Genomic DNA, 23889 nt, shown 5'->3' on the forward strand with positions numbered 1-23889 from the left:
CTCAACTAGACACTAAGGACACAGTTCTTGTACTTCAAACTTTGCTCCTATCTGCACAAGCTACTCTATTACATATACTTGGGCATTTTTCCATCCAAAACCTCAGTGCTGGGCATAAAAACATTAAATTTTTTTTCTAGAAAACTTGGTCAAGCTGAGGGGGGAAGGGGAACAGAATTTATTGGTTGCCTAGCAAAGCAATCTCTGCATGAGTTAATTGAGGTATGAAACACAAATACCTTCTGGGGCATCCTGCAGAGAGGGGTAATTGACCTTCCCGCATCTCAGTATACTGCAAACCTTAACAGGGAAAAAGCAAGCACCTCTTTCCCACTGTTTAATTACGTTTTTACTCTACCGTGTGTGTCTCTGCCTGGTGCCTTGCTATTCCCCAGGCGCCACTACCCTCTCACCGCTGGCTGCCATCGAGGCCATCGCAGGCAGGTAGGGAAAACGAAGCGTGTTGAGACCTCTGTGGCCAAAGGGAGCCGCGGGAGCAGGGCCGAGAGGAGCGGGGGCTGTGTCGGGGGCCGGGCAGCGCGGGGCGGCCAGGGCGGCACGGAAAGCAGAGCTGCCCCTGCCGTGAGGGCACGGCCGGGGAACCGGGGAGGCTTGGAGCGGGATGTGTCCTCGGCAGAGCCACCAAAGTCACAGTTCAGGCCGTTGGCACCTGGGGACCTGAACCCATCCCGCTGTAAGGGGGCTCTCTGTGACTCTGCCTGGCGTGAACTCCCACTGGGCACCGGGCACAGAACGATAGGGGCACGGTCATGGCCGCTACCCCGCGCCACCTGGGAAGGACCACCCTCGGGGAGTCCCGCTCCGCCGACGGGGCCAGGGGGCGGGTACCCACCCGCGGCGGCCCGGCCGGGCCCGGCCGCGCTCTGTGGACGCGGGGCATGTGCGGCGGCGCGGACGGCGGGAGAGCGGCGCCCCAGAGCCGCGCCGCGCCGCTTCCTGCCGCTATAAATAGCCGCCCGGCCCAACATGTCCCGGCCGCCGCAGCGGCTGCAGCGCCGGCGGGACCCGCCGTGCCCTCCCGCCGCCTCGGCCGCACGGAGCGCGGTAAGGGGGCTGCGGGAGCCGCACGGGGCTCCCGGCGGGGCGGGGGTCTCTGGGGCGGGCGGGGTCCGGCGGCCGCCGCGCTGGGGCGGCCCGGCACCCCCGGCCCCGCGGGACGGGCGCCCTGCGGGTACAAGGGTCGGCAGCCGACTCTCGCCTCGTGCCTGTCTGCTCTTTCTCTCTTTTCTTCCAGACTGCTCTGTCTTGGGCTGGACGCGTTCCTCCTGCCTCCCGAAGCCGTGCTGGCAGGCTGGGATCCCTCCCTGCTTCCCCTCGCATTCCCGCTTCCCCCGGGGTTGGGCGCGTGCCCGCGGTGGCGGCTGGCGCTGTTCTCTGGGCGCTGCCCCCGGCCCCTCTGGGCAGCTCGGACCGCGCTTCTGCCCGGGCCGCCACGGAGGTGCCTGGTGGCATCTTGGTCCGTATCTGCTGCTCTACAGCCACGGCTGTGAAATCCTGGCTGGCACGTCAGGGTGGGGAGAGCCGCACTGGGGCTGTGGCACACGCTGGAGCCGTGGCACACACCGCTGCCTGCACGAGTGGCACCCACGCAGGGCATCGTTATGTTGGTCACACACGCAGGTGTTCGTGTTGCAGCCTCCCTCGAGTGCTTTCATCTGCAGCAAATGTTGAGGTGGACCGTGTAGTTAGGCTTTATGGTGGAGTCAACCAAGCACGTCTCTGCCCTCTGAGCTGGCTCTTGGGGGCTTTTTGGAAGGAATTAACTTAGGGAACCTCACGTAACCAGTCAAAGTTTTAGTTTGTCTTGCACTTTGTTTGCCTCTGCTGCTCTAATGGCTGTGTTTCATCTTCTGATGAACACCTGGAGTGCAGGGCTATGTGCCTTCTCAGAGTCGGTGTTCCTCAGCTACTGTGTGCCCTGTTTGAGTGGCCTGTCTGAAACAAATGCGATAGCAGCACTTGTTTCTGGCACCAAGGTGTGCGTATTCAGGGACCCACCATGAGGTACTTCTAAGTTGGTCCTTTACTCCTGAAGTACGTTCTCAAAGACAGGGCTGTGATCAGCAGCTGCTCTCAGTTTTCACCTCTAGAGTATGGGCAGCGTGTTTTGCTTCTCATTCACACCCTTTTTAACTCTGTCGACATTCCTCTCTGTTTCTCCTGTCCACTAGCACTTCCAAGCCCAGCTTGGGGGGACGGTGCAGAGACCCAGGAGGCCACGTAGAATAGAAAAGGTCCTCTCAGAGCCTCGAGGGCCTTGCCTTCAGTGAAGGCGGGAGGGATTGCAGTGCTGCTCTGGCAGTGCACTTTTTCAACTGCCATGAACCACGAGGCAAGCTGAGCTGGCATGTACTTTCCCCTCTGCTGTGAGGGGAAGGAGCAGATGAGGAGGAAATACAGCTGTTCCAGAGCACTTCTGCCCTCTGTCCAGCGGGAACACGTGAGGGGGGAGGACATACTCAGAAAGGGAGATTCAGGAACAGAGCAGGGGGGGTTGGGTAGGGACAAGGGGAAGAGAGGAAAGCTACAAATGGAGCGGAAAAGCTCTTTATGTATGCACAAATGTTATTTAAAGATCAGTTTAGCTAGAGTGAGAGCAAATAGCCAAAAATTATGAGATAGTATCTCGAGTCCCTGTTATTGTTCCTGCAGAAAGCGCTTTTCATTCCTCAAGTATTATGTGTGTCTTTCTGCCTTGCTCTTCTAGGCTCTTCAGCATTCTCTGACCTCAAGCTGAGCAGGACGTTGCCCTTAGCATCTGCCTGTCAAATGTGTAGTTCTCCATGTTGTACATGAAATTATTATTTCCATAGTTGGTTAGGGCAAGTTTCCGAGGAATGTGAAGCAAGAGGCACGCCAGTTCCTGTGGCTGGCCTTGACTGGAGTGCAGGCATTTTGGGACAGGGGCTGTGCCTGGAGGCTGTGGTTACTCTATGTTATCCTTGGCAACTTAGGGATTCCTGCCTCTACTCTTGCTCCTCCCACCCTTCTCTTAGCTCTTATTGCTGCTCACCTGTTCCTGTGCTGCAGCTGCTTCAGCCTCTCCCAGTTATCTGTGGGGTTGTGCTGAAAAGCTCACAAGTCTGAGTAAGGAGAGAAAGAGAGCAGTAACTCCCTTGTCTGTAGAGAAGTTCCCTCTCAGCCCTGTGCTGACTCTCCCCTGCATCCTGCTTTGAGATCTCTCACCCCAACAACTGGGAATTAAAGCCGTTGAAGCTATGTCCTAATTACTGCTGCTGCCTTGCTATTTCTTTTGAAATTACACTTTGGAGTTTCTCCAGGATTAGTTTACTCTCTGAATGGCATCAGGTAGTAGGGTCTTTGGGGACTGCCTGGCTACTAGACTACTAAGGTTTTTTTGTTGGTTTTTTTTTGTTGGTTTTTTTTTTTTTTTTAATGGAAAACCCAGTTACCTGCCCTAGAAGTGTTTCACTGCTTTTACCTGTGTAGTGCAGTCAAGAACTGAAAGTGTGCATCTAAGGAAAGGTTATGGCTATGGAAGGAGCAATTTCCCACCTGTGATAACAGGTATGACCTTTACATCTGATGATCTCCAGACCCTGAAAAAGCCACTGAGAAGCACGACCAATGCTAATCCCTTTGAGAAGGGAGCATGCTGCAGTATTTTTCTCCATTACCTACACTGCATAAAGTTCTAACAGCTATTAGTCTTCTACCCTACTTGTGTAAACACCCATCTGCTTTGTGGGGAGAAAAGAGTGTATGTTGGTGTTGTCTGACAATTGTGACATGATCGGAAGGCATAGGCTTCCTCTGGAGCACATGTATTGTTGATGGTGTGTACAATTCAGTACAATGTCTTTATGCAGCAGCTTTGAGAAATGTTCTGTGCATTTAACTGTCTTGAATCTTCATCTGGTTAATGGAGCTATGTATAGAAACCAGATGAAATAATGATGCAGCAGAGGGGCGGGTTTCTTTAAAGTTTATGCTTTTGGCAAAGTAAATATATCTTAATTATGGCTTCTTCACAATAATGAAGTGTTATCAAAATTCAAATCTAATTAAATACTTTTGTGTTCTTTCTACTGATTTCTCTTATTCTTGATTCCAACACTTTCTCATTTTCTTCATGTGATGCACTCTAACATTTGGTCTGTGGGATCTGTTATATAAAGGGACTGTTTACTGTCTTGGTTCAAAATCCGTGGTGCTAGCTGTTTTCAAGTAGGGGTGTGGAGACAGTATATGGGGAGAGAATTAAATTCTGGGATGGTAGAACAGATTTTGGCAGTACTGAAGAAGTGGATACTCTAAGTAGGCACAAATCTTCGAGGCTCCTATGTGCAGTTAACACCTACTGGTTTAGCTCCTTACTTCAAAGAGGTATGTGAAAACCTGTTACTGAATAATAACTGCTGAACTGTTGGCAAATAGCCCAGAAAAGGCATTATTAGAAAGTAAATTTAATAAAGATGTCTATAATCATGCTTTAGTAGGAGGCTTCGTTTAAAGCAATTTGCGTGGTTGTGGTGACCAATATGATAGCACAGTGCTCTCATGAAGCACCAGGTACACATATGCATATGTCTGGGTATCTGAAGAGGGGGAAGGAGGAGTAACAAACTGTTTACTATGTTAGTACTCCGTTGTGATCCTCTGTGAGGACTGTGTCACTGCTGCTGAGCTGAGAGTGAAATCTGAATATTAAAAAAGTTATTTTTTTCTGTGGCAATAACCCTGAACATCAAGGGCCTGAAAGGTATCGGAGTTGCTCTTCATCCTTGCAGGCACACAAGTCTGCAAGTGCAGCTGTCCTTGGGCCTCATCCAACGCAGTTCACAAAGATCAGTCAAGAGTGTCTCTAAGGCTGGAGACGCAAGTGGCAGGGGAGCAGCTTTGTCTAAATCGGAGAGATCAAAGGAGTTCAGAATAGAAAGTTTTTCCTAATTCCTGGAAGGAGATAAACGGGAAGCACAAGGAGTAGTTTGAGAGTCTGTAAGTAAGTTTTGTAACACTTAGCTCAGCCATTACTTCTTTGGTGTTCTTCATTTGGATCCAATTACACATAAGTATGCTTTGGAGTTAAAATGGATAGTTTTGTAATTCCTTAAGCTACTAATGTTGTAGAAGCAGAAGTTTCTATGTTTTAATGTGTTCATGTGCCACCCCTCATCTTTAATGTCCTCAGTGTGTGTGTAGCTCCCAGCGTTTCCACCTTGGGATAATGCCTGTGAGAAGGGCCCTCCTGTCTGTCCGTGCATGCTTTCATGAGAGCCCTCTTTCTGTTTGTGCTAAACTTGAGCACATAACTCCTGCTGAAGAAACTACAGGATACTCTTTAACGGGAAATAGTACAGATGTTAAAATAAATGCTCTTAGCAGCTTCACTGAGCCCAAAATAGCTTCTGCGTGTTTCTCTTATGATAGGTTCAGGAAATGGGGTGATTCCCTCTTCCTCCCTCTCTCTGTAGTACTTTGAGTGCTGAAATCCTCTTGCTATGAAGAGCAGGCGGTGTGGAGCAGGCTTGTCTGTATTTCTCTTGAGCCCTGACTTAACAGGGCCAGAAGTGAGCCCTAAACAGAAATTGCATTCCTTGGCACAGTGTTCTGCTTCCTACTAAAATTTCCGGTAAAGTCCTTGGTGATGAGGGGGGCTAACCACTGAAACTTTCGGTTTTCCAGAGGGATTGTGGAGTCTGTTGTTGGGAGAGGGTCTAAAAATTAAAGAAGGCCTGAGCAATCTGCTTGAAGCCAGGTCAGCCCTGCACTGAACTAGATGAGATCCAGCAGTTCCTTCCAGCTGGCTGTATGCCATGTTTTTTGCATTACGGGGGAAGCATGGCTGCCTTTGTCTGTCCCCAAAACCAGTGGGAATAAATGTAGTCTTAAAATGTCTGAAAATGGCCTTGAGAATTCTGAATAAAGACTTCAAAAATTGAAGTATGTGGAGAATCATAGTGTAAGGAGGTAATTTTGCCTAAAGTCTCATAGCAGCAGGTCAGTAATAGTGCTGAGAGAGGATCATAAATCTCCTGGCTGGCAGACTAGTGCCTTGGTAGCTAAAAGATTTTGTCTTCACACATAAAGCTACCTTCTTTCCCCCTTTCCCTACTTGACTGTTTTCAGATCACTTGGCAACAGAGACTACACTTACCTGCTGAGAGTTATCATATTTCTTTTTTTTTTTTTTTTTGCGCCTTATCTCTTATGTTCATAGAGAGTTGTAGTACTAAAGAAAAATGTAGTGCATTGACTTTCAGAAGCATAGAAAATTTGATCTGAAAAAGAGTTTGGTGAAATAAAGACTAGAGCTGCAAAGGAAATTTTTAGAAAGTGATGTTATTCCCAGTTAGTTGCACAACAATTAATCTCATATTTTTTAAGAGCAGAAAATAGCAGATGAAGCTGTACACTGAATCCAAGTTTGACTCTCTCTTTTTTAAAAAAAGAAAAATCACTTGGAAAGTTAAATATCAGGAAGCTAAGAAGAACACAGATCAGCATTTTAGAGAGTATCATGGAAGGAGTTAAACTGTGAGTTAACTGCATCTGTGTTTCAAATCCAAATGCTACGAACAAGGCACCATTCAGATCTTCAGTTATAAGTTATGCTGAATTCGTTATGCTGCATTTTTTTGAATTCTGTTCAGAGGGGAAGAAGAAAACCATGTCAGATGAAAAAAAATCATTGCTCTTGTTTTGGTAGCTTGTTTTTTAAGTGATGAAGTAGGATTCTCTCTTTTTTTTTTTTTTGTCTAGCACTTACGCAGGTCATCTGCTAAGTATTAGCAGCTGTGGAGCTGTGGAGTTGCATAAGCATAACTAAAAGTCAGTGGAGCCTTGCATCATTCTGCAGATCTATCCATTGCTTATTCTCCACAACAACAGATCAGTTTTGTACCTCAGTTGACACAAATCCCTAAATGTTAAGAGGGCATCAGCAAGCACGGCAAGTCGGGAAATCCTTTAAGTCATAGAAATCAGATAGGATAATGCTTTATTTTATTGTTGCCACAACCTGCTGTCTGATTAAACATGTGCCTTAGTGTTCTGTGAAGAGAGCTGTGTCAGAGTAATGCTCTGGAACAGCTGAGCCTGCCAGCTATATAAACCTGATTTGTCTGGGCAGCCTTGCTTGGAAGATGGGTATGGGTGCTATGCCTGGCTGCTGTGGAAGCAAGACAAGTGTGAGTGCTCACAAATGTATCCCAGATTAGCCATGCTTAGTGATATGGCTGAATACAACAGTCTCTTTTAAGTGTTAGAAAAGGCATCTTTATGTGTATGGAGCTGAGAGCCAGGAATATCTTGGCAAGGGAGATACTTGCAGTGCACATGTGAGTGTGTTGGCAGAGGCAGCCTGAGGCTGGCAGGTCCAACCTCTGCCCCCAGGTTTATGATCCTTGCTCAACAAGTTACAGGGTTTGGTTAGCAGGATGCATTTCTTCCCACTGAACCTGGGGTTACAGAGAACTTAATCTCCTGTAGCTCTGACTTTTAAGTCATAGAATATGTAATGAATTTTCTGACCCAGACTCCAGCTTTGTTTTCAGGGTTTTTTTTTTTCATCTTTTCTTTTGCTGGTGTAAAGATCTCCACAGGCAAGAAAGACTCTGAAAGGGTGAGTACAGTGTTACCAAAATATGATTCTTACAATACTTGTTCTTGGAAATTAAGAAGATAAAATGAGTTTCAGCAGATAGTGTCCCTCTAGACCAGTCTGTACCTGGTGGCTCAGAGCTAAGCCCTGTTCCCTCTTTCAAGACTGCAAGAGGAGTTTGCCTGAGCTCCCATTTCTTCCCCAACCCTTCTATTTTTTTCTCTTTCTTCCTTCCCCCCCATCTTTCTCCCTGCCATTTTTGAAGGAGTGATGTGTGTGAGCAGTTAAGTGAGGATACTTCCCCAGATAAGTGGTGTTTCTGCTGGGAGCAGCAGGCAATGCTTCATTAGCTCACCTCACCAGCAGGCTCTGAAAATGGTGGGGCCTTTAGCTGCTGTCAAATTGCCTTGGTCCCTGAGGAAGGCTGTAGGTGCTTGGAGGCAGATTGCAGCTCCAGAGCTGCAAGTGTGGCATGAATCAGGAACCATCCTTTTTGAGCAGTCTGAACAGGATGGTAGCTGTTTGTAACTAGCAGCATCTAGGTAGCTGTTGAGCAGAAAGACGTGGGGGACAAAAAGTATATGGTGGTGAGGAGAAGGGAGGATTGCTTATTCCCCTCCTCGCCTCCTACCTGAGGGAAGATTCCTCAGCTAGTAATTAAAGGGTACTATACTTCAATGCTCTTTTGGTTCAATTTGATTCGCAGTTTGGCAGACATGGATAGCATCAGCCATATAATACATGGAGAAACATCTTACTCTGAGGAGCTGTTGCATACTTACACTTACTTGTACCCTTAGGTGGAACTAGAGCAGTATTTATTTTCTCATTTAGTGGTTATCCTTTTCCAAGCAGCTCTCTGCAGGATCAGCGTCTCCAAGTTTTATTATAGCTTTTCCTTTTTTTTCATTTGTGTGTTCTTAAAAGAATGTGCTTGCTGACTGATGTCAAGGGGAAGACAAATTAACTTGATCTGCTATAGGGAACTAGAAAATGAAGTGTTCCATAACTGACAAACAGCTTGAGATGACTGGACAAGTTCCCTCTTTATTCATCTAAAATGTGCCAGTTGTTTAGCAGAACATCCCTGATAATGCAAGTGAATTGCAGGGTAAAACCCAGTTGGATGGCATCATGTGCAGTACTTAAATGAGAACAGAGAGATTTTGTGTTTCCAAGGGAAAGAACTGTCATTGTTGTCTTCTGTTTTGTGTTACTTCAAGTTCCCCAAGAAAGTTTCCTCTTAGGAGGAATAATGGAGTTTATAGTAGGAATGATTTATGACTACTCTTTTTTATTTGAAAGCTTTTGTACTTCTCCAAAAATGTTTGTTCACCATCCACTTACTAATTGACCAGACTGAGGAGCCACTAAAGAAACCATAGTAATTATACCACATGATATCTAGTGCCACAGCATTTACAGCTTCCAAGGCCTTTGCTCCAGGCCATCCACTGTGAGGTATGGACAGAAGCAAATGAGAATATAATGGAAAAACTTGCAAGTGAAAGTAAAAAAAAAAAAAAAAAAAAAGAAACAAAAACAACCCAAAACTGTATTTGCACTTTTTTCCCTTTAGATAGAAATAAAGCAATGCCCCACTGCCATTTCTTAATGAAGCAAGGCTTTATGCCCTAGGAAGCGTGAACAAAGATACACAAAAAAATCACTCTGAACTAGCAGAAGGGTTGATAGGTCCAGGGACCAGTCCCACCCTTGATATGTGGTTGCTGTGGAAGATCAGTGCTGAGATGACACCAATGGAGCAGGATTGCTCCAGATAAAGTCAGAACAGCATTTTCCAGAACTTTCCTCTGAGCTGTTTTTTCTTGGGCTTCTGGAGTTGCTCCCTCTGGTAGACACTGCTGGTTGTTTTTGGAAAACACCATTCTGAAGGTAGGATGACACTTTCTTCTGCTCTAAAGCCCCAGTGCCCTTTACGTCTTTGCTTTAAAGTTTACAGGGTTGCTGTTATGTAATTGTGCTGGGGAGGAAGAAACCCAGAAAAAACTGCAGGCTTGTTTGGTGCATAAACGCGAGTTCTGTCAAGTGTCATTGTCAAAAATTGCAGTTTAAGTTTCTGTATTAAGTCCAGCACGTGCAGGTTCTGTTTTCTTCATTTCTCAATGGAGCACGTGACCCCTGTATCATTGTTATTTCCTCTAACATGCATTGGATCAGGATTTCAGACCCTGCCACTAGGGAGTAATGTCTGGTATAGGACAAGTGTAAAAGAACTTTTAAATAGTTCTTTAGGGTATAATTATGGAAATAGCCTTTGGGACAGGCAAGGATCTTCAAAATCCAAATTTCCCCAAGTGATGCAAATTGCTGGCTTTGGCATTTGAGGATGAGAGAATGGTCCTTGTCCCATTTACCAGCAAAAAGCCCGAAGTTAAATATGTCACGAAGTTCACTTAAATCCCAACTAGTAACATCATGAAACATCAAGTAGGTATATACAGCCTGTATCACAGCTGGTGCAGCCGAGCCCCTGCTGGCAGCATGTAGTGACAGGGAACAGGTGAAGGAACACCTTTAGACTCCCACAGCGCATGGGGATGCTTTGAGGCATTGCTGAGAGAGAGCCGGGAATATCAGCTCACAATTCATCCTCCATAAAGAACTGTGCTGGGACTTGGCCCACAGACCAACTGGAACCATTGGGTTCTACCAAAATGCCTGTGACTAATCTTTGCTACCCAAAGGGACCCATGCTATAGTGTCCCACTTACTCTGGGGCAGCTCTAAGTTTTCAGGGCAGGCAGGCAGGTTTTTAGGAGGTCTTTACTGCTTTTCTCTGTGTTGTTCACTTAGGTCACTGCTGTGGTACAGCCTCTCAGGAAGCCTGCCAGCTTTGCTGAATAATCTAGAAATTGGACTGTAAGACATTTCTCTTTTAGCAACACTCTTTCAGACAGCTATGCTTCAATCTACAGTCTGGGGTTTCTGTTGAACGTAGGTAATTCCCTTGGAGCCATAAGTCATAAACTTAGCTGTAATTTTATTTTTTCAGTTCTCTACTGTAGACTTGGCCTTTTGCTAATGGGAGAGGAAAGGAGAAACAAAACACATGTAGAGGGGGATGCAGACAGAGGATTGCATGTTCAGTTATGGCTCCGTGTTGAATTTTTGCTGATGAAGGAGCCCAGGTGCCAAGCTGTTTTGAGCCAGAATATCATACTACTGCCTCTGCTTTCAAGCTCAACCTTCACATTTGGGCTATCCTGACTGTCAATTCCCAAATGTGTTAAGGGAATTTGCATCAGAAATCCAGCTCCTTTTATTTGTCTGGCTGTGGGAACAATAGGATATTGACATACCCTTTTGAGGTAGAGGTGCTGGTTTGTCTTGTGAGTGCAGGCTCCTGATAACTGACTCAGTTTCAGCAGTAGATGAAAGCAGGTTTTGATGAATGGCAATATAGGGTGTTTTGTTTTTAAATCAGCAGTTTACTCTCTAAGCCAGGTGATCTGTGACTAAACATTGCTTTATGTCAGGTTAAGCGTAGTCTACGTGCAATGAGTTGGTAGCCCCAGGTCTGCAAGACAGAAGTTCCTGCTCAAAATGGCATTGCATGACTTCCATGCTGAAAGCCATCATGAAGCAGTCAGATTGTCAACAAGGATTGAGGCTGTTCCCTGATGGCTGGTGAGTGATCCTTTGGGATCAGGGCCAGCGGTGGGCATAGTGGTGTGAGCAGTCTTGCTTGGATGTGTCCCATGTGTACCCCTCACATGTAGGTGAGATGTAGGATTTCACAACAGGGCTGAGGCTTTTTCACTGTCCGAGGAAACAGAGAATGTTAGTCTCCAAGGCTGTTATCTGGATGCTTTTCATGGCCTCTGCAATTCTTTGTCACTTTTTTAACTACTGCTCTCTGAAATCACAGTGCAAACTCTCCTAATTCAAAGTAATTGCACAGATAATTAAATGATAATGTGATATGCAGTGTGTATAGGTATTCATATACTGAGCCTCCTTTTCTACTGTTTCATTTTTTTGGGGGGGGGAGAATATAATTGTCAATAAATATCAATGAAACACAAAGACATGGTCTGATCTTGTGCATGACCTGATCTTGCTCACCTTACTTGGATATAGTTCAAATCAGTATGGGATTGCTAGCCCTCATAGCTAAGCAAAAATTAAAATCTCATCTATTACACAGCAGAGAAGCTGATTCTATTTTATAACTACCCAGCAACTATGCATAAACTCCCATCTGTGGCTATATTTGGCATCCAGTTATTCCTGATATGGAATATACCACCTGTGGGAAGAGTGCATGAAATGGACTAAAGTTCCTAAAGATTGGGACTTGCTTTCCCTTTAAAAAAAAATTAAGAAGATGTGAGCTTTGGCTAGGAGATTCAGAATGTAAAGGGGAAATGAACTAAGCATCAGTAACAGCTTGAAATTGTATGGCCTGTGTCAGGTGAAAAATTGCTCTTATCAATGAATATTGTTTGTGTGGCTTTAAAATGTGTGGTGTTCTGGGTAGATCATGATTTCTAAGATGTAGATTTGTCTAGTTTTATTTGTATGTACAAATACGTATCCATGTATATAAATGTACACAGATGTTGACGGGAAGTTGGAATATAAAATATTACTCAGATTCAAGTGTGATCTTTTAAAACTGGTTGATGTTTTCTACTGAAATAACCAAGTATATAAAAATGTCATCAAATATTCAGTTGAATACTTTAAAAACTTTGACTCATGTGAATAGTTGCTCAATAATAAATATATTTTAACTTTGCCGTCATAGCAATGCTTATGTAATGAGGAAAGGTACTTGAAGCCTAGGCATGCCATTGGAAAAGTGTAATAGTTACTGCTCTAAAAAACAGCTAGGCAGATTTTACTGGATATAGAGTGTTGAAAATACCCTTTGGAAAGACAGCATGGATTGTTTCTCTCTTGGTTGACCTGCTGAGTAAGTCCATATTCTTTGATAGGGCCAAAGAGCTTGTGTCCCAAGCTTATTGTATAAAAAAGCTACAAACTAAGAAATCAGGTTTCATGTGAAAATAAGTATTAGAAGCCACAACCAGCACTCTTATTAAAACTTCCTCTTTGATTTCTGAGAACATACTAAGGCTCTTAGAAATATCTACAATGATATGAAGGGACGTCCACACAAATGGAGTTCTCATTTTAGAAATATGTCTAATTACATATATATGTATAAATAATACACATGCACCCCAGAACTCTTGTTCAGGAGTCTGTTAATGTTAAAAGAGCAGGGAGGACAAATAACTTTGAGAGCAAGGTTTTTCAGTTCAGCAGTTTTTACTCAAGTCAAGAAATACATAGGCATTTCTAGGCAAAAGTACATTTTCTTAGGAATGGCTTTTATTTATGTGGCTGTCCTCCGAAAGGAGAGCCTGTGGCTAAACCCAGGGGTGATAGCTGAAAATGTAATCTCATCTGCACATAGTTGTGTAAAGGGCTTTGGCCCAGAATTTGCTGAGTTTGGGAGGGGGGATTTACTGTTTTCAGACAGGACTGGAACAGTGTAAAAACTCTTCGTTTTCCACATAGACATGACTAGAGAGTGGAAATCTGCAAGAATATTTTTGATCATCAGATTTTGTTCACATCCTGGTCGAGGGACAAAATAGATTCCCTGTTTTGTCTGGTATGATTCTCCCTACCCCCAAGGAATGTGTTAATGTTCTATCATTTTGAAGAAATGTAGTGGGCAACATTAAATATTTAGATCTCTCCGAAGTCACAGGGATGCCACCAGGACACCTAGCTCTACATCACACATGCTCTAATTCACCCCAAACACCCACTGTTTACTAATCTTCAGCCCCCATCTGTGCCGATAATGAGAAAGAGGAAATGGAAACAGCAGGGATTATATGCTACTGAGAAGTCCCAGTTTCTGGTTGTAATTCTTTCAACAAACTCTTGCCGACTGTGCTCCTGCTTTGAGGTTGGAACACCTCTGTATTAGTGCTTGGCTCTGGTGATTTGGCTGACAGATCTGGGCTTGGTTGGTTTTTTTGTGGTGGCACCTTCCACACGATGGTTTAATCTTGCGCTCGGCTGTGTTGTGCCTGCTCAGAGTCGGGGCAGTACAGATTGTTTTGCCCAAGCACTGAGATGTTAGTTGCTCAGATTTGCTGGTGACAGGTTCCAGATAGAAAACAGTCCCCACCATATCCACTGTTCTGTCTGCATGTGTAGTCATAGCCACATTGGTGAATGGGGTGAATACAGTGAATAAAAAGGGCCCATTTTTATAAGGCAAAAAGTATGTGCTGGTTTTGAATGCTGGGTTTCAGCATGCTCTGTTAGTCTCGATCATCATGTCCATATACTCAAATGTGTGGATAGTGCAAGTTTCTAATCTAAACTAAAAAACCTCAAGTCCACGATTGCATTCTTATCCCCATCGCACAGGACAAGCAAATCATTTGTGTATGTAGCTTTACATCAGTGTCTATTAACATCCTTCTGTAGCTTATCTGTCAGGCCACTGTGCAACTTGTTACTGCTGCTGGAGTGGTCCTTTATTTGTAAATCAAGCATTGTTTGATCTCATGGCAAGTGAGAGGACGTCAGTTTATGACTTTAAAAACAACTTGTGCCATCTGTAGGGTTACTAACACGTGCCTTCATTAGGTACCCATGTGTCCATAAAGGAGAGCTTCAGGTATGTCTTCCACTCAGAAGCTAAAGAGATGGTATTGTCTTGTGTATGTAGATAGATAGATATATGTAAGGTGAGACATTGCATTAGGTGCAAGTGGTTGGCTTACACAAGATGGCTGCCAAAAATCCCTGTTGGAGCTTTGCTTCTCTGAAAGGTGCCAGCCAACAGATTCCTCATCTGTGACAAGGACGGAGAAATAAATGGTTAGTTTACAGGGGATGGAATTTATCAGGCTTCAGATGTTTCCCTTTTTGTCTTAGTGGTCCACAGTCAGAGTTGACAAATGCTCTGGTGTCAGTGGTGGCTCAGCAAACCCTGCTGTGCAGGAGCTCTGTGGACACGGTGGGTCCCCCGGTGTCACACAGCTGCCTTTGCCGTCCCTGCAGTGCCTCCCCATGGCCCCACTGAAGGGCATGCAACACTCTGAGCTTGCCTGGAGCAACACCCTGGGAGGCTGTTTTCTTTGGGCGTGTATTAAAAGTGGCTGCGAGGCCGCTGTGGGTTACCTGCTGGGTGAGCAAATTCCTCCCATCTTGAGCAACCCCAAAAGTCTGGGGGGGATTTAAAAGTATATTTGCCCCACCAGCAACTCCAAGCACAGCTCTGGCACAGTCCGTTATGTGTGACTAGTTCCTCACAGAGAGGTTGACACATTAAAAGTGACTTTGTAAACATAGCCCCTTCTTAAAATGGAGAGAAATAACCCATCTCTTGTGAGGGATCCAGGCTGTCTGAAAGCTCCTGGGGGAGCAGCTGGGTGAGGACAAAGAGGCAGTGTGCTGAGAGCAAGCATGGCCACTTCCTGAACTCTTCAACTTCCCCTCAGCGCCTCTGGAGCTCGGGGTCCGGCGTATCATGTCTCTGCACGCTTACTGAGGGGAAAATGCTTAAGCTGCATGAGCCTCACAGCGCTCTCAAGTGTCTTCCAGTGTAAATAATACCTTGGCCATTTGGCCCAGAACCTTCAATGGGGGCAGAGCAGGTGCATCTGCAGACATGTGTTTGCACATGCTTTCCTAGTACAGCTGTAGGAGCTCAGAGGTGCATGCACAAGAAGGGAGGGTGTGTGTGAGCCTCATGCAAAAGCATCCATTTTATGGGATTTGTTGGGGGTTTTTCAGTCACGCACGTGTTTCCTTTTGCCAGGGTGTCCTATGCATGTGTACACATAAAATACTTGCATCTTTTATTAGCTGGGGGTAATTTGTTGAACACTTAGTTGCTGCTCTGTAAATCCTGTAGTTGCTGCCTCTTTGCCAGAGGTCACTAGTCTCACTTCTCTGTGGATAGGAGGGATTCTCAAAACCATTTTTACTCCATTTCCAATTATTTTAACCCACTGATATAAATTACTGGAGCAAGTTTGGCTCATTTGATAGTAATGAACTAGTAAGTGGTGGTAAGAAGCCCTGAGGCAGCAGATGGGAATGTAATCCCTGGCTGGTGGTTACCAGGAGGCTGCTCACAACATTGATGTCTTCATCTGGCGCAGCTTAATTACAAGGATGACATTTTAGTGGAAACCTCTTAATTTATGTAGAAATTGCATAGAATTCAACTACCCATGGGCAAAGAAGCAGCTCCAATGGGCTTGCTCTGGGTCTCTCACTGTAGCCATGGCTTTGTGTGACAGCCTGGGTAGTGGCAGAGCCAGCTTCCTACCAGCACTTGTCTGGTTTTGCCTAAAAGTGAGGAAAGGGGGAAAAAGATCTAATGAGCTTTGGACCACTAGATCAGCTCCTCAGTGTGGTTCATGGCAGAGGTTGTGGAACCACTGTGCCAACACATTTGAGGCAGCTATGGGGTGCAGTGAAAGAACTGAATGGTGGAGTCAGGACACCATGAATGAATGTTGTTGCCAAAATATTTGCATCCCAAATTTGCAGCATTGCTGTCTGTTCACGCTCTTCCTACCTTCAAGGTTTTCACATTCACACTTAGGTACAGGTAAAGCGAATCTGTGCCCCATCCCAAATCTTTGCTGTCAGTCTGTAAGGGAACCCCTCTGGGTTTGTAACCCACTGCTTTCACACAGGCCTTGCCAGGTTGTTCAGTCCCCCAGGCACTGTCTGTTGTTATTTCAGCTCTCACTAAATAAAGGAATGCAACATTTATCTTCACCCCCTCCGTTAGCTGGATTGACGAGTGGTTAGTGTTTTCCACAAGGAGCATCTGCCAGCGGAGCAGTATTTCCTTGCTGACTGGTGTGACCATCCTGCCTCTGCTGTGATGTGGTAGTCTTCAAACTTTATCTCCAGACTGTGTCAGTGTTCTGCTGGTGGTGCACTTAGGGTTAGATTGCCTTTCCAAAATTCATGTGTCTTTAAAAAAAAAAAATTCTGGTAAAGCACCACCTATTGACTAGTCCTGTGAACATAGTACTCTAATCCAGGACTTTACTGTCCTTCCTTTTGTGACGTATGTTTAGACCTGCTTGCCCAGTGCTAGATAACAAAATGTGGATGCATACTGCTACAACTGAGAAAATCTTTTCTCTTCCGAAGATATAAACTACTTCTCATAGCACTCAAACTTCTGTTTACTGTATTCAAATGAAAGTATTTGTGAAAATTGCTGATGACTGCATCTGTTTGAATTCATCAATTCACTACCACTCTGAATATTTGATAAACAAATACCCTTGAACTGAAATTTCCCACGCCTGCAGTGTAATTACATTCTCCACTACTGCATTTGTTTCCCCTTTAAAAGAAGGCAGGGGGAGGGACTCTGCACATACTGTGGCAGAAATACATTCAGCATTTGGTATTAATATATAGTACAAAAAGGTCCATTGAATCATAGAGTGACTCAGAAGGCAGTAGAGGAGGGCTTTCTGGCTGTGCAGAAATGTCAGTGGTTCAACATGAGATCAGAAATGTCTTTAAAATGTTGTGAGTGACAGTTAGTTGTTTCATTTGATGTTAAAATGTAAGCAAAGCGGGTCTACCAAGGTGCAGTGAGGAAGTGTATGTCACATGCTCCTCTACAGGAAACGAGACTGGAGCTACGGGGGAAGTTCAGAACTGGGTGATCTCCAACGGATTCAAATAGCACAGGTTAGTTCTCTTAAAACATCTCTTTAGCTGTCCTACAGGGGTTCGGCACAGGTATTTTCACTGATTTTTGGCAGCAGTGGATAAGGAGCAGTCTGAATGGCAGTTGTGGTAGCCGGTAGTAAGCAGCATGGGATTTCAGGGCAGAACTCTACAGGGCAAAAATAGGAAGCGCATCTGTGGGTTAGCTTGGTTTGTGCAAAGCTTGGAGTACATCCTGCCTTGTAGTACAACCGCAGTGTGGACCTGAGTCACGTTACAAGTGTGAATAAAATCTTCTCCATCTTGTTAAGACTTTCATAAAATAAGTTAAAGATCTGGATTTTTAATAGATGTGTTCAGTGTTAATAGAAAGCACTTTTCCAAGTAGAGGTTAAAATCATTGACTTTAATGAAAACTTCATTTAGTTTATTTTGGCTGTACCAAGTATGTAGCTCCTCTCTTTGATTTTACTGGCATAGTTCCTTGTTAAGGTGTTCTCTCATTCCTGGTGATTTCTGTTGAGGAATTGTATCATGACTTCTCTGTGCTGGAGGGTTTTAACTTGGGAGCACACTGCATCCAGAATGAAATGAAGATTGGTGCTGGAGAATTTCATAACTGTCAGAGTTCACCCTCTTTCATGGGATGTACTGTGTGTTTTGTACTCCAGCACAAAGATAGGTTTGTTACTTTGAAATCACTAGGCAATTGTGATTAATTACAAATCTTAAATGCAAAGTTGGAGTGAAAGTTACAAAGAAAACAACCTTCAGGATGATAAAATGTATAATACAGTTGTAAGTGCACAGAATCCGAACTAAAACTTAAGTCCCAGCGTGGGGTCCACGTGGTGCTGGGAGATTGTGGGGAAGAGGAGGTGATGGGCCCACAGCCAGCTCCAGCAATGGTGGCTGGAGGCCAAGGTGCTCGCTCTGCACAGAGAACCCCCCTACTTGCCCAGGGTCACAGCTTGTGGGGCAGAGGGGCTTGGACAGTGGCAGCAATCTCGCACGAAATGCAGCTGCTGGGGATGACCATGCTGTAATAAGGCCATGCGAGGCATTAAAATCAGAGATTTGAGCTTCAGGCAAGAAGTCCTAAAGCTGCCTTTACTTCTTCCCAAATATTTTAAAAAATATTTCCCCAGTCATGTGGAGAACCAGACTAAGTTGTACAGCTCTTTCACCCTTCTCATACCACCCGGTGCATTCATCCTGATCTCAGTCTTACACATCTGTGTAAGATGAACGCAGCGGCTCACAGCCCACCAGGCTGCTGCTGCCTCCTGCACCTGGAGCTGGACGCTGCACCTGGCCCTGCTGCAGGGCACGGAGGGTCTTGGCAGGCTGGGAATAGCAGGGCCCTGTTCCTGGGCAGTTAAGCAGCTCCCATGGCTCAGCCTTGCAGAGCTTTGCTCTCATATTTCGAGCTTTGGGGCTTTATATGCAGAGAAGGCTTTGGCCTTAGCTGGGCTCCTCTGCTTCTGTAAAACCAGCAAGTTCTCAGAGAGCCTACGTTCTGCCCCAAATCAGCCTTTCTGATGTATTAGGGTTTATAGCCTTCGCTGGAGCACTGTTTAACTAGGAATGTGATTTAAAAGCAATTTAGTAAAATCCCACTCCAGACTTTTTCATTTCAGCCTAATCCTGTCTTATAGTGGCTCATCTCAAATAGATTAGGAGTTGTTTTAAGCTAAATATAATGGCTCGTAAATAATATATTTGAGCCTCCATGCAGTGGCTTGTGCCAGGTATTTGAAATGGAATTAAAAAGTAAACTGATACACATTCCTAAATAAATAAACCCTAACAGTTCTACTCTGCTACCAGGAGTGAATATAGGCAACCAGGATTGAAAGAGTAGAAGAGTTGTTAAAGAGGGGGGATTTCTGAATGGGCCCTTTCCAGCAGCTTGTATTATGAAAACCAGGGAAAGAATATTTCTTCCTCTAACAAATTAAAAAGGAAATCTGCACAAAGAGGAAAGGGAATAAAGAGTACAGACTAAACAAAATGAATTAAATATGCATTGGAATGAGAGAGAAGGAAACGAAAAAGAGAAAATAAGAAAAAATGGAACCAGATGGGGACAAATTCTGTACTCAGGAAAAAAAGGCTACTCCTCTGCTGCTCTTCAGAAAGAGGACACTGTATATGTGTTTGTGCATATATCATCTATAGAAGAAAAATTCATGCTTTTTTAAATTGTTTGCTTGCTTCTTTCCCTTCAACAGTGCTAATATAGAAGTTTATTGATTTGAGGGAGCTTTAAAGTTAGGTGAAAGTGTTGTTAAAGAATCTTTAGTTCTGCAAATAAACAGAATAAACCACTCGAGGTCACCTTAATCACTGGCCATTTTTACTCCCCAGAAACCTCACGGCTGCATTACACGGGTGAACTTGTGTCCACTGTGCACTTGGATCCACAGCACAGGGTTGTTCTACTGTCTGCAAGGGAAAAAGTAGGAGTTAAGATGTGCAACGCCAGCTAATGCAAACCGGAACTGCATAGGCCAGCGTCAGAGGGTTTACAGCAGAATCCCCTCGTGGGTTTCGTTTCACCACACAGCGTGTGCAACGGTTGCATGGCTGTGAGGGACTGCGGTCTTGGGATTGATTTCTAAATGGAAGTAAATCTGTAAAATGCTGAATGGCTACTGCTCTTACATTTTATTTTAAAATTACTGGATTTTTCAAGATTTTATTTTATTGATTCTAATACTAAATACATCAAATAGTCAAGTGTATTTTTTGTGGGGACATTGTTTGCAGAACATTTGTCACATCTTCCATATTGTTGCCTCTCCTTTTCTTCCCCACACACATTTGTTTCAGCTTTTGCATGTGTTTTTCTCTAGCCTAAACTACAGAAACCTCCTAATTACAAAGCTAGTTGTTGAACCACGTCTCTTATGAGGAGCAGCTGTTATAGTAGATAACTGTTCAGTTTTACCATCACATCCATGGCTTTTTATGCCTTTCTGTTTTCCTTCCACCATTTATATTGGCTTTTTCTATGTATACTATGCTGAAGTTGGAAGAATTGTCTGAAATTTGTTTGAGAACAGACTGGGTCCTTTGGCCTCAGGGGGTGATATTGAGAACCCAGCCAGTGTGTTTTCCTGTTCTGATTCCTCTTTAGAAGGAGGGGGGTTCTCCTTTACAGTATGCTGCCACTTTCTCATGCAGAATTTCTACTTATGCAAGGAAATACATAAAGGACACATGCTCAGGCTCTGTGATCCCCAACAGTTCACAATTAATAGTTCTTTTCCTTTCTTCCTTGCAGGATTGTGCAACCTGGGAAATGTTATTGCAATTTAATTAACTTCAGAAAGTGTATTCTGAACTGAATTGGCCAGACCTCCTATTCTATGCAAGCATCTCCTGCTGGTGACCAGGTACAGAGCCTGTGGGGTTTGCACTGAAGGGTGGGAGTGGGTGAGAGTCATGGTGTGAACAGCAGCACAGGAAACACCTCTGCTGTGTGTCATTCCTGGCCTGTAGGAGTTGGAAGCCACAGAGCCACCTCATGTCTTGGGTTGCAGTGTGACAATACAGGAGTCTTCTCCAGGGCAGGATTAATGGCAGTGCCAGTGCTCTGATGTGCCACACCTTTCCTAATGTCAGAGTTAGGTGCCTTAAGTCACATCCGATTTTATGCCAAATCCGTACGCTTTTGACATGTGCAGTGAGTTATTTTCTGTTTGCTTTTTCTTTTTTTCCCCGTTCCAGTAGTACAAGGCTAATAGTAAAGGCTTGGAAAGCAGGTCAGGAAACCTAAGGTATGATATGACCAGGTACAATGAATCTGTAGTTGTCCTGACTTAGAGCAGATGACATTACACTTGGAAACTGCACAGTGAAGCCTACAATGTTTACAGTTTGGTGCTAATGAACAGGTATAGTATGAAAAGGTTCACTGAAACACATGGTTAGGAAGAAGAAAAGAACAGTGAGTTTACTTTTTTTTTCATTTTAGTTTAATTATTTTTGATTTAATTTTTAGTTTAGTTTTTTTCTCATTGCAGCAGAGGCTCCATCAGAAAGCATGTGCTGTAGATAGGCTGCAGTGTACTGACCTAGAGCTGGTGCAGCCCAGCAGATCAAATATTTCCTATCTCAAATGCTCTGTGTTGTAAATTGCAACTGTGGCTTCCTTATGGTTAGTGGGCCATGTAGAAACTGATGCTGGGAGGGTCCCAGAGTCGTTTGGGATTTTGGTCCTCTGTAGACACGAGCGCAAAACAATTCAGGGTTTCTTCTAGATGAAGTCTATAGCTGGTCCATGTGGGTTGATGCTTTGGTGTAGTTTCAGCAGTGCACTTGCTTGGAAACCACAGTCTGGAGAAATCTGGGAGAAATCTAGGCTTGGGAGATGTGGGAGGGAAGAGCTAGCCCCAGGAACAGACAAATATCTCACTTCATTCATGCATCCACATCTCTTATGAGACTGCTGATGATGGACTGCTGCTGGATGAGGGTTGGTGCAAAGACTATTATATAGAGGGTTATTCCACAGGACCAAAAAAGATGGTAGTACTGTGTGGTCAATAGTCAAACAAACCTGTTTGGGTAGGAAGGGATAACTTGTTCGAAGAAGGGAGACATGCAGATAAGGAAAATATGAAGATTTTTAAACTGACATTTATAAACTTACAATGCAATACTGAGATAAAGACGCGGTGCATTGTGTCACTCTCACCCATTTCACACATGATACGGGATTATGGAAGGTCCTAGGAATAGCAGTAATGATGACAGCACAAATACCACCTGTGAGGGAAGACGAGGAAATATGATTGCTTAGCCTAGAGAGGAGAAGTTCAAAGAGACATGTAACCAGTTTTCAAATAACCATGAAGAGGAAAGGAATAAATTCTTTTATGCATCACTTGTAAGTAGTATGGAAAATAGTAAAAGCAATCACAGCAAATGGAGGTCTAAATAAAGTACTGGGAAAAGCTTCATTAGCTGTTAGGATAACAAAATAGGTGACAGGGATATTGCAGATTTTTCATCAGTGGAGATTTTTGGAGAAAAAGAGATGAATACTGGCAGGAATGATATAATCTGTGGTGACTCAGGGGAAGGGTCGATGCCCTCTTCTAGCCCTGCTGTCTGTTGTTCTGTATTTCAGTCTCCTTGTTGACAGTGATTTTGAATTTTTCTGGCTATTGATGAAAGCTGAACAGTTGCTTTAAAGGCAGTAACCATTTCCATATGGATGGTACTGTATATTTCATACTCCACTTTTCAGGGAGGGAACAGATAATGCTCGTTCTGAGTTTCCTGAGGAGATCTTTCTCTAGAAAGTAAACAGATACAATGAGTGCATTATACTCTGCACTATGGGAAAGTATTGAGTTATTATTAGCAGCTGGCCTGGTAAGGACCAGGTCTGCTCCTGGCGTAAGAGGGGGACCTGACAAGGCAGACCCTGCTGCTTTCTCAGGTGAACTGTTGTGGGAAGCCGGAAAACTGCTCTTTTGTATCACAGATCTCAGGAGTCTGGTGCTAGTGGCAAACTTTGAATTCATGCTGGCTGTGCAATACCAGCTTGGTCTGCGTTGAACAGCATTCCCTAATAGCGAGTTTTGGTGGATCAAGGCTCACCTGAAGAAGCCTTTGGCTGCAGAGTTGAGGCGTTGTTCCTGCAGCAGTGCAGCAGCCTTGCTGCTGCTGTACCCTCTCTGTGCCGAAGCAGGGCTTTTTCTCTGTGTGGTGGTGCCTGGACTGGCATTCCCTGTGACCCAGCCACAATGGCCTTGAGATGTGGAAGAAAACAATGATCCCTGCACCAGCATTTTTTGGGGATTGCCAGTCATCAGGGCTGCAGTTTAAAAGAGAAAGTAGACTTCATGAGAGCAATAATGTCTTATGATAAAAGCAATACAAAGCTTCCTTTCAGCTGTGAGTTTTATCCAGATACTACAGCTCTCTGAGTTTAGAAAAAATTTGCTTTTTATCTGGAAGCTTGTGGCCTCAGATTTTAAGTGGCTCTTAACTCTCCATCTAATTACAAATTCTGGTTTTGAAAGCAAAAATGTTAGGAGTTAGAGGCCAGTCTGCCATATGCTAAATTTAGCGTTCAAATTTACTTAAAATATAGTTGGGTTTTACCCCTGCAAGCTAACCAAATCGTTCAGCCAGTTGGATCAAGGTTTTGGCCATATTTACAGGATTCAGCAGATGTGATGATAACTTTATCTAGGGTTCAACAACTGTGACAGCCACTCTCATTACAAATAAATTCAAGAGGAAATGGGTTGCCACCCTCCGATACATGCAATTCAGGGCACCTGCACTGAGCACTATGGCCTGCAGGGACCAGTTTGTTTTCTCTTCTGAACTGCTGGTAGACTGGCACTAGCAAGGACAAATTACAGCACTTCTCTGGAGTAAGGTGATTTGTTGAATGTTCTAAAGAGGAAATGCAAGTGCTGAATGATGGTATGTGGCTGCTTTTGGTTTTGTGGGTATGTTTTCATGGCAGTGGTATGTCGTACATATTTTTTTTAGCTTGAACAACACTAAATTACCACTTTCATGCAATAAACCTGCATTTGGAATACCAGCAGGAGTTCAGC

The 23889-nt window shown here is 44.4% G+C and overlaps 1 protein-coding gene across 4 annotated transcripts in view; it reads left to right on the plus strand.

The window, feature by feature from the left end:
* The first annotated feature begins 899 nt into the window (after positions 1 to 899).
* The window catches only part of WIPF1 (WAS/WASL interacting protein family member 1), a 54825-nt gene continuing 31835 nt past the window's right edge, over positions 900 to 23889 (plus strand). For 2 of the 4 annotated variants that reach the window (XM_066189900.1, XM_066189902.1), the window contains exons 1-2: positions 979 to 1065; positions 20589 to 20700. Coding sequence is in view for 1 of the 4 variants with exons in the window: in XM_066189899.1 (XP_066045996.1) it covers positions 900 to 1065 (166 nt within the window). In the remaining 3 variants the exon portion in view is untranslated. Of the gene's footprint in view, positions 1066 to 17253; positions 17321 to 20588; positions 20701 to 23889 lie in introns of all 4 variants that reach the window. The other 2 variants (XM_066189901.1, XM_066189899.1) reach the window with 2 other exon arrangements.

The sequence above is a fragment of the Chamaea fasciata genome, unplaced genomic scaffold, assembly GCF_029207755.1.
Source record: "Chamaea fasciata isolate MVZ Bird 193981 ecotype frontalis unplaced genomic scaffold, bChaFas1.0.hap1 SCAF_8, whole genome shotgun sequence".
NCBI classification, from domain to species: Eukaryota; Metazoa; Chordata; class Aves; order Passeriformes; family Sylviidae; genus Chamaea; species Chamaea fasciata.